The sequence below is a fragment of the Balaenoptera acutorostrata genome, chromosome 6 (assembly GCF_949987535.1).
Source record: "Balaenoptera acutorostrata chromosome 6, mBalAcu1.1, whole genome shotgun sequence".
In the NCBI taxonomy this organism is placed as follows: domain Eukaryota; kingdom Metazoa; phylum Chordata; class Mammalia; order Artiodactyla; family Balaenopteridae; genus Balaenoptera; species Balaenoptera acutorostrata.
The window spans coordinates 111,441,929-111,457,795 of NC_080069.1; the positions used below are offsets into that span (position 1 = coordinate 111,441,929).

The 15,867-nt window shown below is 43.0% G+C and overlaps 1 protein-coding gene across 14 annotated transcripts in view; it reads right to left on the reverse strand.

Moving 5' to 3' along the window:
- CDK5RAP2 (CDK5 regulatory subunit associated protein 2) overlaps positions 1-15,867 on the reverse strand; it is a 185,154-nt gene that overhangs the window by 141,846 nt on the left and 27,441 nt on the right. For all 14 annotated transcript variants that reach the window (XM_057548360.1, XM_057548356.1, XM_057548355.1 and 11 more), the window contains 3 exons: positions 10,370-10,480; positions 6,758-6,834; positions 390-513 (listed from right to left, as the gene is read on the reverse strand). In XM_057548360.1, the coding sequence (XP_057404343.1) occupies positions 390-513; positions 6,758-6,834; positions 10,370-10,480 (312 nt within the window). The remainder of the gene's footprint in view (positions 1-389; positions 514-6,757; positions 6,835-10,369; positions 10,481-15,867) is intronic.

Sequence of the window (15,867 nt, forward strand, 5' to 3'; positions counted from 1 at the left end):
TACTTCCGTGTCCTCATCTAGAGGATGGAGACAATAAAGGCCAGCGTGCAGGGTGTAAGGGTATAAATTCCATACACAAAGTGCCTGGAACGGGGCTGGAGCCCAAGAGGTGCTCAGCAAGCCGGGGTGGGGGGGGCTCTTGTCTCTGCTGAAACCCTGACAGTTTATGACAAGAGGAACAAAATTCTGACCACTCGGTTATGAACCCGCTGTAGGAAACACGTTCTCCTCAGGGCTTCCAGACTTGCCTCTTTTTTTTTTTTTTTTTTTTCCCGCTGCACCGCGCAGCATGCAGGATCTGGTTCCCCGACCAGGAATCAAACCCAAGCCCCCTGCAGCGGAAGCGCAGAGTGTTAAGCACTGGACGGCCAGGGCAGCCCCGGACTTGCCTCTTCTAAGAGGAGCATCCTCCTGGTTAGGAGCTCTTCGACCTGCCGCACCTTCTTCTGAGCCTCTTGCTTCACCCGCTGCATTTCAGAGCCGCCCCCTTCGGCGAGGCTCTCCACTGCTTTCCTGCGAAAAGAGGCAAAGGCGTAAAATGCACACGAGTGACAGTCAGATGGTGATTCCAACCGCTCCTCCAAAGAGACAAAGAATATTTGTTGGTCACTTCTCCCACAGACCTGTACTGAGCTTTTTTTTTTTTAATTAAGATTTGTAATTCAAAAGCACAGATAATGCAATATGTAAATGTATCAGGTCAACCGTGCAGTATACCTTGAACTTACACAATGTTATATGCCAATTATACCTCAATTTAAACACATATATAGGGGCTTCCCTGGTGGCGCAGTGGTTAAGAATCCGCCTGCCAACGCAGGGGACACGGGTTCGAGCCCCGGTCCGGGAAGATCCCACATGCTGCGGAGCAGCTAAGCCCGTGCGCCACAACTACTGAACCTGCGCTCTAGAGCCCACGAGCCACAACTTCTGAGCCCGCGTGCCACAACTACTGAAGCCCGTGCGCCTAGAGCTCGTGTTCCGCAACAAGATGAAGCCACCGCAAAGAGAAGCCTGTGCACCACAACAAAGATCCAAGGCAGCCAAAAATAAATTAAATAAATAAATACGTTTTTTAAAAAAATAAATAAATAAAACACAGATATATGATATATACATATAGTTTGCATACTATCCAGTGATTTCCTTAGGGTCAACTCCTAGAAAGGGAATTACTATGTTAAAGGATAAGCTCGTTTTTAAGACACTCGACAGCTATTGCCAAATTCCCCACCACGAAACTTCCGATAAAGTACACCTCCACCGGCAGCAGGAAAGGCAGAGAGCTGGTGTGACAAACCAGTGCGCAAGGAGCAGGAGACAACGAAAATAAACCTGAGGGTAAAGGTCTTCTGCCACTGGAGGGGGAAGCGTCTCAAACACAGCACGACCACTCTGCGAGCACGAGCGGCAACTGAGGGCCTGAGGAGAGGAGGTCACCCACTCTCCACATTCCTCCACGACCTCTAACATAAAAGGCAGACTTCACATCGCCGGGCATCGTGGAACATTCTCTCTGCTTGACCAGCATGGTGGGGCTGGCCCACCAACACCAGACATAGCGCTACGACCACAGACGCCTTTCATTTTGGTTCTCGAAAAACAGTGTCGGATGTGAATTTGTGAGACACAGACTCAGAGCAGTTCTCATCAGATTTCTAAAATGATTGCGGGTTTCCAGAAGGCAGAATAATGAAGGAAATGGCTCCACCTAAAGCTAGTTTTTCAGAAAAACTGCAAAAGGATAAATCTATTCACCACCAGCCTCCCATGCCCTACTTTAAGGGTATATAACATTCTTCCAACCAGGGGCCACGTGATCAGACACTCACATGTACAGGCCATGTGAATTTCTGACTGAGAACAATGGAAAGTCAAGAGGGCCATACTTGCTGTCTCGAACATGAGTCGCCTGCAAATAAAGACTTTATTCATATCTTGTTTCCTTTCACCAATAAGCCTTCAGAAGGCCCCAGTGTCATGATATCATTTTAATGGAATTCAATGTGAACAATTGGAAAGAAAGAACAGGGGCTCTGAGGCTGAACAGATCTGCTTCCAAATTTTGACTCTATTATGTCCTCAGTGTGACTCTGGGTAAATTACCTCTTACACCTCAGTTTCCTCATTTGAAAAATGAGATGATTACCTCTCAGAATTCATGTGCTAACACACGTGGTGGTGGCCGTAGCGCGGTGCCCTTCCTCTCTGATCTGAGTGCTGCCTGCTAGCCTGTTGTCCCTGAGGCCACCGCAGCACTGGCCCCTGCTGCGCTGCTGTAAGAGGCCTCGTTCCACCCCCTCTGCTGGCATCTGAGCTGAGAATGGATCCTCTCTGGCCAGAACTAAGACCACATGGCCACCTCCTGATTAATGCTATGAAACGTCCTCAGAAATGAGCCGCCCCTCCCTCAGCTCATTTCCTGATCAGTGCTGTCTGGAATTCACAGTGATGCGCAATCATTTCCACCACTCCTCAAGAGGCATTATACACGGCTGGAAGATTTCTGTACTAGAAGCTTCTCCCTCCTGAGCCTTGGACACAGGATTTTTCCAGTCCCAAGCTTCTACTAACCACCAGAAATGTTTTAGCCCTTGGGCTTTATAGAGACTTCTCTAGAAAATGGCCCGCTCGACTACCTCCCCCTCCCCACGCCTCCACCACCCAGCAAGTGCAGATACACCGGCTCCCTCCTATCAGCCCAGATCAAACATTTCTGTTTTGCAGTCTGAATCATATACGTTGTCAAGGGGCTGACTACAATTTTTAACAAGTACTGGTATTATTCAGTTTGGCTGCACTTCAGTTATACCAATAAAATATATTCCCAATAACAAATGTTCCAACTCTTCGTTTATCATCTTTGTATCTCTGCAGCAATAAAATTTATACTCAGCAGTATGGCGCAATTTTCCCCTACTAATGGAATTATTGTTTTTGTTTGTGTTTGAAAGCCACAGAGACAAAATTTACTCCCGACAATATGTCTGCTTCTGTTTTTAATGTCCCCTTACTGTAAGTGAGAAATATAATCATAGAAAGCCAGCAAACTATACATTTACTCCAGAGCAAGGCAGAGCGAGCTCCAGACCAGGCCGGTCCGAGTTCTGTTACCAACCTGGGCAAGACTTCCTACTCCTCTGAGCCTCAGTTTTCTTTTCACTCAAATGGGGACACTGGCTGCCTCAAATAGCTGTCGTAAAATCAACTGAGATAAAGCATGTCAAGTGCCAGGCACAGGGTTTGGGGCAAAGCAGGATCTCAGTAAACATTCGTTCTCTCCTTCTACCCTTTCTCTCTTTATAGAATCTGGGGCAACAGATGAGATAGACAGCAAGACCTAAGGAGAGGAAAGGTTTACAGAAACTGGTCTAATCCAGCTTTCCACCCAATACAAGACAGAACTTTCTATAAACACCACCCTCGCTACCCTTTCTAACCCTCAACATTTCCTCTTGACTCTTTCCATTCTAATTATAGTTCTTTAGGAAAAGCAGGGGCTTTTCCTGTGACAGGTGCTGTGCACTTCGGGGTAAAGAAAGGCACCTTTAGCAGACGTGTGGTGGACAGAGCGCCTAGCCCGTGGCAGCTAATCCGCACAAAGGCCCCATGAAGTAGGAACAGCTGAGAAGCCAAGACTCAGAAGCCAAAGACCCACCTACTGGCAGAGCCAACCCAGAGCCCCTGCCCCTTCCACTGGCCCCATCTCCACTCAAGTAGGGGAACAGGCTCTTGGCCTCACAAGATGCACAGTCATGTTAGAGAAATGAGAATCACATACAGCAAAATAAAGAACATGAAACCTAGTGCCAGGCTAAAAGTCAGGGACTTGAGTTCTAATGCCAGCTCTGATCTTTCTAAGTGATTTTGTCACGGTCCTTCCCGTCTCCAGGCCTAAGTTCCCCCCGCTACAAAAGGTTTTCCTAGAAAGTTGCCTAGCTCCCAGGATAATGATGGAATGTACCAATAAATGGATGTGAAAGCGTTTTATAAATTGTGAAGTGTTACAAACACATGGGATTGTCATTATATGCCAGAGCAGTCTGTACAGAGGTTGAGATGTGGACCACGGGCAGCCATGGGACTCAGCATGAGCCTTTATGGAGGGGAGGCGACAGGAAAGGCATCTGGGCCAGGAGGGGACGGGAAGCAGAAGAGATCTGCCAGGGCAAAGCTAGAGCAGCTGGGGCAGGACATTTTCAGTAGCTGTGCACTATCTGGGATAAAGTGTTGGTGGAGAGAAAGCTGGAGCAGTGAAGTCACTGTGCCTTTCTTAAACAGAACCCCTGCCCTAGAAGGCATCCTTGACATCGCCCTTCCCACCATTACCAAGCCCTGTGGACTTTGCTTCCCAACCATCTCCCCAGTCCCCCCATGCAGCTCATCACGAATCTCTTGCCTAAACTACTGGCCCAGCCTCCTAACTCGACTCCCTGCTTCCACCCCTGCTCCCTCCACAAAACATTCCCCACTCAGCAAACAGAGTGACCTTTTAAAAAACAAAGCCCTGATTGTGTCAGTTGCTTAAAACCCATGACTGTTTTCCATCTGATCTCAGGATAAAGACCAAAATCTCTAGTGAGGCCTCAAGACCCTGCAAGACGAGACCGAGCCCCCCAGGCTTGTCGTATCTCCTGAGACCTGCACATTCCCTCCTCCTTCAACACCTTCTCCACCCTTTCCCCTGGTCAAGGCCTACTTACCCCCAGATCCCATCTCATCTCAAATGCCACCTTCCCGGCCACACACCTACAGCTACGGACCTATTCCTGCTGCTCTAACTCTCATAGCTTCCTCCCTTTTTCTCACAGCTCTTTTCCCAACTTGTATTTATATATCTATTACTCCAAGTATTTTATCCCCATCACTCCTTCCAGAATGTAAGCCCCACGTGTCTGTTTGGATCATGGCTCTATTTCCAGGAACCTAGGCCACTGCCACACATGACAACTGCTTGATAAATATTTTCTGAATAAATTAATAAAGCTGGTCAGACCAAAAAGGGCCTTGGACACCAGTCTGGGCAGCTGGAAAATCTATGCATATAAACAAACACGGGCACCAGCCCCGAAACGTTCAGCTCGGTGCGTTGGTACTGAGGCGTGCACGTGGCCTTTTTGAGTCTGGGTTTCCACGTGCACACGCCTGGCTAGAAACAAGTCCTGGCTGAGATCTGCAGCAGGCAGGGTGAACAGAGTAGGAAACAGACTGAATTCTGCTACTGACTTCTAGGCTTGGTAAAGTCAATTTGACTTCCTGCCCAGAGAACAATGTGCTTCCGAACAACAACAACAACAAAAGCAACCAACAAAAACAACGTGTTAAGGGAATTCCCTGGCAGTCCAGTGGTTAGGACTCGGCGCTTTCACTGCCTTGAGACCGGGTTCGATGGGGAACAAAGATCCCGCAAGCCCAGCAGCATGGCCAAAAAAAAAAAAAAGTGTCAATCTAGTTTGTTCATTCATTCATTCATCACTCACTCACTCACTCAGAAAATACCACGTGTGCACAGTCAGCATAACTCAGAGAAGCCTGGGCCAGGGAACCTCTAGTCTACTCAGAGCCCACAGCAGTCCGTGCCGGCTGCTGGCTGTGTGACAATAAAAGGAATTGTGTGGCCCGGCCCAGAGCAGTGCAGCTGTGCCCTAGGCCAAAGGCCCCACGCCCCTGGGCAGCCGTATCCAGCAGGAGCTCTGCTGCTAGGACAGATGAAGCATTTCCACGTTAGCTTCCAGCCAGGTCCTTGGTGGGTCAACTCTGGGAAGTCTTACTCCTCTCTCACCAAACGAAACTCAGCAGACTCTGGTGCCTCACCTCGTGCCCACAAACGCCCTCTGTCACTGCACCTCCAGCACACCCTGTTCACAGGCTCACCCGTCTCCAATGAGCTCCTGAGTGAAGGGACATCTCTTCTCAAATCCTCAGCGTGTGGCACATTTACGTGAGAAATGTTTATGAATGAATGAATGACCAACTGAGTCACAGACTGTATCTTCTGAACTGTGCTTGTTGTTCAATAAATATTTAAATTAATTAACTGATTGATTGACTAAAATAATAGTTTTCAAATTTTTTAAAGCAGTAGAACCCCTCTTATAAACGAAGTATTACAAGGGACCCTAGCACATAAAACACATACAAGAACGAGTTCCTCTGGTTGAAGCCCCACCCTCTGCCCCCCTGCCTCACCCACCGCAGGAGTCCTTCAGGACCCCGAGGCCCCCCAGCCTTTCACAGCAATGAAAATGAAGGAGCTGCTGATGTAACTGACAACAGGGATGGATCTCATGGACACATGGCTAAGGAAAGAGGCCAGACACAAAAGGGCGGGTGCACAGCGTACAATTCCTTTTCTACACAGTTCAAAAACAGGCAGAACTAAGCAACGCGGATGCCAGCAGTGAGCAGTGGTTCTCTTTGCGGGAGAATGGTAAGTTCTGGGAGCACAGAGGAAGCGTCCGGGGGGCTGGTGGTTGTTCTGGTTTCTGATCTGGAAGGTGGCCCACAGTTGTGTCTGCTTTGTGAAAATCATCATGCTGTACACTTACGATCGGTTCATCTTCCTGTAAGTATGTTACATTTTAAAAGTTTGTTGAAAAATAATTAAATAAAAATGAAAATTTCCTCGCGGTCCTCAGAGCCCCGCTGGAGAAGAATTGGCTTAGAAACACAAGGTTCTCTTGTACCGACGCACCCAGCCTCCGCCACCAGAACCCTGGGCGACCTGTGAGCTCGCGGCAGGGGGACAGGTACTCACGAGGCTTTGACGAGCAGCCGCTCTCTCTCCTGGAGCTCCCGCTTCAGACTCTCTACTTCCACCTTGAGCTCGATGTTCTTCCAGGCAAGATTAGGAAAGAAAAGAAACAGTGTGAAGCACAGGACATCCGAATGCCTATAGTGGGAAACCTGCTTTCAGCACGGACTGGCTCCGTGGTGCTCATAATAGACAAGATATTAGATTCAAACCCTCATTAGCCTCGGGGCACAGGGAAAAGGGAATTACTGAACACTGGTGGGCTCCAAAGAAGGCCCTGGATTTCTCAAGGCTTGGAACAATTATGTAAATTTTCCAAGCTCCTAACAGCCAGAGCATTCAAACATTCAGGCATAAATGTCATACAAGTGAGGCTGATTTAAAAATTGTTTGCCCTCCACCAGGCAAATTTACAATCAATTCTGCAGCTTGCTTTTACCATTCCAAGGCAATTACTTCTGGTTGTTTGCAATCATGCATGTGGTGGTTGTAGCAGTGGGAATGTGTTACAGCTTCAAAAAAATAAAACCTGTGGATGGATAAGCAGGAGGCCACCTCACTGCCTGTCTCACTTCCGTATAAGGTTTCAGGGTGCTCCCTTCCCAAAGAGCCATGACCACACAGGGCCAGCTGTCTATAGGGGACACCGCAGTGCTCCCCAGCCGTCTTCCTCTTAAGTGACTGGAACAAAGGGAGACACACATGGTCTTGGGCTTGTAACTCACGTGAGAATCCAAAGACAGAATCTTTGGCACACGGATCACAACATGAGGCAGCAGGGAGTGATCGGCTCCGCAAACCAGTCCACAGACGTACCCCAGGCGGAATATTAGGTGAATTCATGCAGTAAAGAGGAAGGTCTGCGTGCGCAACCTGCAGAGGACTGCTGTAAATCCAAGATTTCTCTAATCTTGCTCCTGCTTTATTTTAATAATTTATGCCAACTTTACATTTTATTCCATACTACCTGTGTATTATTTTAAAGAAAAATAACATTTCCAGTAAAATTTACAATCTCCAAGGACAGGTCTCCCTCCTTTTAGCCAAGGAGCCCTGCGGGGGAAGAGCACCCCTGACTGAGAAGTCAGCCAGAATGGAAAGGCCACAGCCTTGGGACTAGACGGACCTGGCTTCAAATTCTGCCTCCACTCCTTCCCGGGAGGAAACCGTGGCAAGTCAGTGGATGCTCGTTTATTTACTCATTCCTTCACTTCACAGACATCCACCAACCCCTGTGACAGGCCAAGCACAGGCTAAGCACCAAGGCCACCACGGTAGACAAGGCAGACACAGGCCCTGCCGTCCTGCTCACATCCAATATGAAAGTGCAAGTGCGAGCCTGTAGTTGTCCTTAGAAACACAAGCCCGGGAGGTCAGAAAGCAAGGGGTCTCCTTTCGGATCCCTCAGGTGTCACACGAAAAACAGAAAGCCCACCTGACGTGGTGGATTTGAGGATTGAATGAACTAACAAATGAGAAGAGGCTACGAGACGGGGCTCAGACTGTGTTATTTTTTTCACTGTCAAACAACAGGAACTCGAGAAGTCATCTCTGCAGCAGAACTTTTTCTACAAGAAACTGATCTTCGCATAAAGGACACTGAGTGACAGTGCACAATGTCTTCAACTGTGGTTTTGTGAAAACTGCAGAAACACCCTTCAAAGAGAAGATTCCTGTTCCAGCTCTCTGAAGGGCAGAGAGCTTCTATGTAACAGCTGATATCATATGTTCTAAGTGCTTTGCTTTCTGATGAACCAACTGGCACCCCAGCCCAGCAAATTTAAAAGAACGGACTGCTAACATGTCCACTAGACTTTTTTTTTTGCAAGCTCAATACTTCAAGTTATAAACTTATATACATGGCGACCGTAATGTCTAAACCAAAAACCAAGACACCTTATAAGCATAAAATGGAATATCACTATAAAAAAGAATGAAGAAGCTCTTAAACCACTATTAAGGGAAGATATTCAAGATACTGTTAAGGAAAAATGTGAGGTACAAAGCAGAACATGCTCGCATTTATGTAAAAAGGGGGTTTGTACACATATACATACACACACAATGCTTGCTTGTATACACATAAAATGTCTCTGCCTGAGGAATTAATGATATTGGTTAGATCCAGGGAATCTAGGAGACAAGGGTGGAAGAAAGTCTTTCCAGTATATACCTTTTATGCTTTTTGATTTTGAACCATGTACACCTATCCAAAGCTTAAAATTTAAATAAAGGTGCAATCAAATCAAGTCATCTAGCCAAACAATGGAAAAGAAGAGCTGAAACTGTGTAGTAGAATGAGGTAGGCAGAACCGGGTCCAAAACCCATCTCACAGAGCAGCTATACGACATCAAGCAAGTTGCTGATCTTCCCTGAGCTTCAGCCGCCTCTCCTGCAAGATGAGGATCATCTCCATTGTACAGGACTGTCTTGAGAATTAAAATAAGATGATGAATGCACAAATGCCCAGGACAGGTGCCTGACCAGGAGCAGGCAATTAACTTGCTTTGATTTCCTGACACCCATATTCGTTCTGAGATACATGATAATCATACTTACATACAAAATAATTTAGGTTACTGGTTTTTCTTTAAAATTTTGATTGCACCACCACTTCCTTCCAGAAAAGGGGAGATCCTCATTGTCTTTCTCTCCCACAATAAAGAAAAAGAAATCGTGTCTTGAGGGACAAGGGAGCTTTTCAACTGTTGAAAAGGCTCAGAAGTACAGTACAATCCCTCTTCAAGACAAGCCCATTTAAGTCCATCCGCTAAAACTCAAGGAGAGTTCTTTATCCTCCTTCGAAAGTTTCCACTGGTGCAAACTTCCGAAGAGAAAAAAATGGAAGAATTCTCAGGCCAAGCGCTAATCTCCTAGAGAAAGTCAAGAAACGGGCACTAAAATATTGTTTGTACTCATGTCTTTTCAAGAAAGCCAAGTTCTTTTTTCAACTTTCAGAACCAAGGTTTGTTTTCAGGCAGAGACCTCCCAGGTCAAGACTTGAGATAGGAATAGACTTCTTTTTCTGACAGTCATAAGCAAGCACACAAGGAATACAGAAGAGTCAGATCACAGGAAAAATGACAAGCCTCACTTCGGGCTGCCCACGGAAGCCCCAATAAGACAATGATGATCATTGTCAAGCGTTGACTGGGTGCTGAGGCTTTTCATCTGTCAACTCATTTTAATCCACACAAATAACGCCAAGACAGAGGGATTATCACTTAACTCTGGAAGCAAGCCCAGAGAACTGAAGTGACTTGCCTACAGTTACACAAGTTAGTTAGTAACAGCAAGATTCAATTCCAAAAACATTCTACCATTTCACCGTCTTTGTCTAAATTATAAATAATGAGAAAAAGGCAATTGAGATATGGTAAATCAGAATTCCCATTTTAAGAAGAGAGAAAGACTCCCTTAAAATTAATCTTGTATCGCCTTGCTTAATATTAAGGTCATCCTATTATCTTTGTGCTCCCTGTAATCAATTCAAATGAAGTGAAAGCAGTGCTCTCTACGCATGCCAACTCAGAGAACAAATATTAATCAAACTTCTGCTTGGAATGACTATTAGAAAAGACACTGGGGAGGGCGGCAAGAAGCAGGGCACTCACAGTTTTGTAGACGTGTTCAGTGGGGCCATCACATTCCTGTTGCATCCTTTCCTCAAGGAAATAGATGCGGAGCTTTAGGTTAAAGTTTTCTTTCTTCAATTCAGTGATTTGCTGGAAAATAAGCACAGATGGGTCACCAAAAGTAAGATCTAAGGGACAATACCTGCATGAATCTCCACAGCCTCCAAGGCTACAAATGGAGTAAAAGCTTACCTTTGCTATAACTGTACTAACCCAGAACTAAGAGCCAAACTCAGGACAATCTGACCACTGAAATGAATGATGACTGAGTGGAGAGAGAATTCATGACTCCACACTGATAGTGAGTGAATAGGTAAAGAAAGAAAAGGAAAGGAAAAGGGGAAGCTCTTCTTTACAAAAGAAATCCAGTTAATAAATGTAGAAGAATAACAGGAAGAGAAAATCACCCTTATACAACTGCTATAGTAATAACTGACTCAGGCAGGAATCATCAGTGCGTAAAGCATCAGGTGAAAGAACACTGGAAGACACAATATTCCCACTGTCTCAAGATATCACCCCACAGATGGCTTGTTATTTACAAAAGGAGAGTATCTTCACCATTTAGAAACCTACTAGATACCACCCTAATCAAGAGAATATATTTAATACCACCTCCCTGGTGGAACAAAATGACATCTCATGCCTCCTGAACTAAATCACTGAAAGTAAGGAATTTCATTTAAAATGTTAAAACACCTACAATCTTTTTGTTTTTTCTTTTTGCACCTCACCGTTTGCAGGATCTTAGTTTCCTGATCAGGGGTCAAACCCAGGCCTGGCAGTGAAAGCGCTGAGTCCTAACCACTGGACCGCCAGGGAATTCCCCAAATGCCTACAATTTAACTTGCATCTAATCAAGAGTTGTCAATCAGACAAATCCAAATTGAAAGACATTCTACAAACAACGGGCCTGGACTCTTCAAAAATTTTAATGGCAATCTTAAGGCAAAAGTGGCTGGGGGATTCTTTTAAATAAATGGAAGTAATAGAGGTCTGACTACTAAGTACAGTGAAATCATACAGTGAATCTTGAAATTTTTTTAAGCTATATGGAGATAACTGGGGGAATCTGAATAACAATTTTAAATAAGGTAAGAGTATTATGATTTTGTAGGAGAATGTCCTAAGTAAGAGATACATGCTGAAGTACTTAAGGGTGCTGTCACATGTCTGCAACTAGTTCTCTAATAAGTGGGGAGGGAGGGAAAAAAAAGAGATAAAGCAGATGTAGCAAAATATTAATTGATAAATCTAGATGAAGAATATATGGTTGTTTGTTGTACTATTTTTCAACTTTTCCATAAGTTTAAGATTTGTTAAAATTAAAAGTTGGAAATTAAAAAAAAACAGATTAAGAAAACTGGTATTTATCAAGACCCTACTGTGTAAGAGACACTGAGCTTAGGTAATTTAAATACAATATCTCCATCCCTAAAACAACTTTGAGAGCAGATTACCCCCGCTATACACATGATCAAAAATCACACAACCAGTGGAAAAGCTGAGATTCATATCCTGCTCTGTCTGGCTCTAGTGACTATGATGTGTCAAGTAAACCTCACTGCCTATAGAAAACACCTGATTTATTTGTTTGTATCATCCAGCAAGCTTTCTGAAGCAGGTTAACGCAACTCCAAGAACAGAAATTAGCATACACACTAAAGCTACTTATATGTTCACTTTTTTGACAATTTATTGAACCGTTCTTATGCGATTTAAACGTGCTCCTACATGTATGTTACAGTTCATTTTTCACATTTTTGAAAGTAAATAGTCCATGGTTATAAGTAAATTATGATATGGCCACTCAACAGGATCTTAGGAAGCCACTAAAAAGAATAAGAGGTCACTCTGCGTACTCAAAGGAAGTTATCAGGACACACTGTTAAACAAAAACACTATGGTATAGAATACTATATGTGGCAGGCTACCATTTTAAAGAGTAAGGGGAAGATATGCTTACTTGCTTGATATAAATGGTATGTATCTGGAAGTATATGCTATATAACCTTTTTACCTTTTGAATTTTTTTAGTATAAATTTCCTAACAAAAAATAACTTAAAAATAATATTAGATGCAGGCATCCTTTTTGAAGACTATTTGAACTGCGAAGAGACTGCTGATGATGTTCTATTAAACCCAGTGTGTCTGCCCAGGCCATAACTCATGCATCTGTTGTTCCCCTGCCATTCTCCAAGTCACTACTCCAGCTCAGTTCTCAAAGGCAAAGCAGAAAGATCAGGGGCTTTGGAGACAACACTAAGTTCAATCCTAACTCTTCTCATAGAGTAACCCTAGATGTGTTACCTTTCAGAGCCTCAGTTTCTTCACTTATAGAGATAATAGGCTTTTGTCAGTACTAAATGAAATAAAATACTGTATAGAGGATGCCTAAGACAGGGTCAACAAAATGCACAAAGAATGAAGAAGAAATTATATGATTTGACTATATCAAAATGTTAAACTTCTAACTACAAAAAGACTCATGGGGCTTCCCTGGTGGCGCAGTGGTTGAGAATCTGCCTGCCAATGCAGGGGACACGGGTTCGAGCCCTGGTCTGGGAGGATTCCGCGTGCCGCGGAGCAGCTGGGCCCGTGAGCCACAACTGCTGAGCCTGCGCGTCTGGAGCCTGTGCTCCGCAACGAGAGAGGCCACGACAGTGAAAGGCCCGCGCACTGCGATGAAGAGTGGTCCCCGCTTGCCACAACTAGAGAAAGCCCTCGCACAGAAACGAAGACCTAACACAGCCAAAAATAAATAAATAAATAAATTTAAAAAAAAGACTCATGAACATGGCTTAAAGCCAAGTGATTAAGATGTTGGCAAAATGCCAAGACATAGGGTGAACTGTCTTTGAAATGAAGGGCAAAATAAAGTCTCAGCAGAGAAACAGAAAACGTAGAAAAGAACCAAATAAAAATTTTAGAAATGGAAAATACAAAAACCAAATAAAAATGGACTGGATGGGCTCAAAAAATGGTGATGACAGAAGAGTCAGCGAACTTGAAGACAGATCAACAAAAATTATCCAATATGAAAACAGGGGGGAAAAACTTAGAAGAGAAAAACTTAAGAGAGCCTCAGGGACCTCTGAGACAATACCAAAAGGTCTTTCATCAGAGTCCCAGAAAAACAGGAGAAAATTAGGAGAGTGGAGTATAAAAAAAAATTGAAGAAATATAACTTAGAACTTTCCAATTTTTGAAAAAGGCATAAAACATACAGACTAAAGAGGCTTATCAAACACCAAACAGGATAAGTTCAAAGAAATTCACACCTAGCAACCACTGAAAAATAAAGACAAAAAACATAAAACAAAAAACAAACAAAAACTCTTGAAAGCAGCCAGAGAAAAATGACACATATATGAGGAACAATGATTCAAATAACAGCAAATTTCTCAGTCAAAATCATAGAGGCCAGAGGGCAGTGGAACAATATTATTAAAATGCTGAAAGGAATTGTCATGCTAGAATTCTTAAGCAATGAAGGTAAAATGAAGACATTCTCAAATGAAGGAGAACCAAGTGAATCCACTGCCAAAAGATCTGCTCTAAAAGAAATGCTAAAGGAAGTTCTTCAGACCAAAGGGAAATGATACTAGAGAGAAAGGTGGAAACTTCAGAAATGAAGGAAGAGAAAAGCAAATGGTAGTAAATCAACTATACTTCAATTTTTAAAAAATGATGAATATCTAGATAACTATCTAGAAGAACGGTAGAAATGAAAACCCCTCAAGTTGTTTAAAACATTTATGACAGTAAAGCAAAAGTTAAAACATAGTCTGGTGGTATTTTCAATGTTTTCGGATATAAAATATACTGGGGATAGGTGTGGCAACGTTTTTACATTTCACTTATGGTGAAATGAAAAGTTACTATAATCTCTAAAGCAACCACTAAAAATTCTTTAATGTTTTAAAATCAACTATACAAAGAGATATGTTCAGAAACTCAATAGATATATTTAGATGAAACAGTAAAATAATTCAAATAATCCAAAAGAAGATTTAAAAGGGGAAACAGAAGAATCAAAAACAGAAGAAACAACAGAAAACAAGTAAGAAAATGGTGGGCCTAAATTAAAATGCATTGATATATGTTAAATGTAAATGATATACACAACAATTAAAATACAGAGATTATGAGAATGGATAAAAAACCCAAAGCTGTATACAAGAAACCCACTTCAAATATAATGATAGAGGTAGATTAAAAATAAAAGTTAGAAAAAGATGTACCATGCAAACACTAATTAAAAGAAAGCTGGAATGGTTATTCATATCTGAGAAAAGTATTCAGGCATAAAAGGGACATTACATAATAATGAAAAATAACAATCCTAATTGTGTATGTACCTAACATTACAGCCTCAAATTCATGAAGCAAAAACTGACAGAATTGAAAGAAGAAATGAACAAATCCACAATTATTGTTTGAGACATCAATACTCCTCTCTCAAAGAAAAAGTAGACCAAAAAAATAAATGAAATATAAAAATGCTGAGCAACACCATCAACCAACTAGATCTAATTTACACTTATAAAATACTCTAGGGATTTCCCTGGTGGCTCAGTGGTTAAGAATCCACCTGCCAACGCAGGGGACACAGGTTCGAGCCCTGGTCTGGGAAGATCCCACATGCTGCGGGGCAACTAAGCCCGTGCACCACAACTACTGAGCCTGTGCTCCAGAGCGCATGAGCCACAGCTACTGAGCCCATATGCCACAACTACTGAAGCCCGCGCGCCTAGAGCCCGTGCTCCGCAACAAGAGAAGCCACTGCAATGAGAAGCCCGCGCACCGCAACCAAGAGTCGCCCCCACTCGCCACAACTAGAGAAAGCCCGTGCGCAGCAACGAAGACACAACGCAGCCAAAAATAAATAAATTTATAAAAATACTCTACCCAACAACTCAAGTGAACATGGAACAGTTCCCAAGATATCCTGGCTCATAAAACAAACCTTAACAAATTTAAAAGAACTAAAATCAAACTATATTCCCTGACCATAATGAACATAAACTAGAAATCAATAACAGAAAGAAAACTGGAAAATTCCCAAGGACTTAGAAATTAAATAGCACATTTCTAAACAATCCATGGGTAAAAGAGAAAAATCAAAAGATATTTTGAATAAATGAAAATGAAAATAAATCAAAATTTGTAGGATGCAGTTAGAGTAATATTTAGAGGGAAATTTATATTATTAAATGCTTTAGAAAAGAAGAAATATATACCTATTATATATAAAGTAGATAACTAATAAGGACCTACTGTATAGCACAGGGAACTCTACTCAATGCTCTGCATTCCTATATGGGAAAAGAATCTAAAAGAGCGGATATATGTATACGTATAACTGATTCACTTTGCTGTACAGCGGAAACTAACCCAACATTGTAAATCAACTATACTCCAATAAAAATTTTTTTAAAAAGGAAGAAGTATCTTAAATCAATAATCTAAGTTT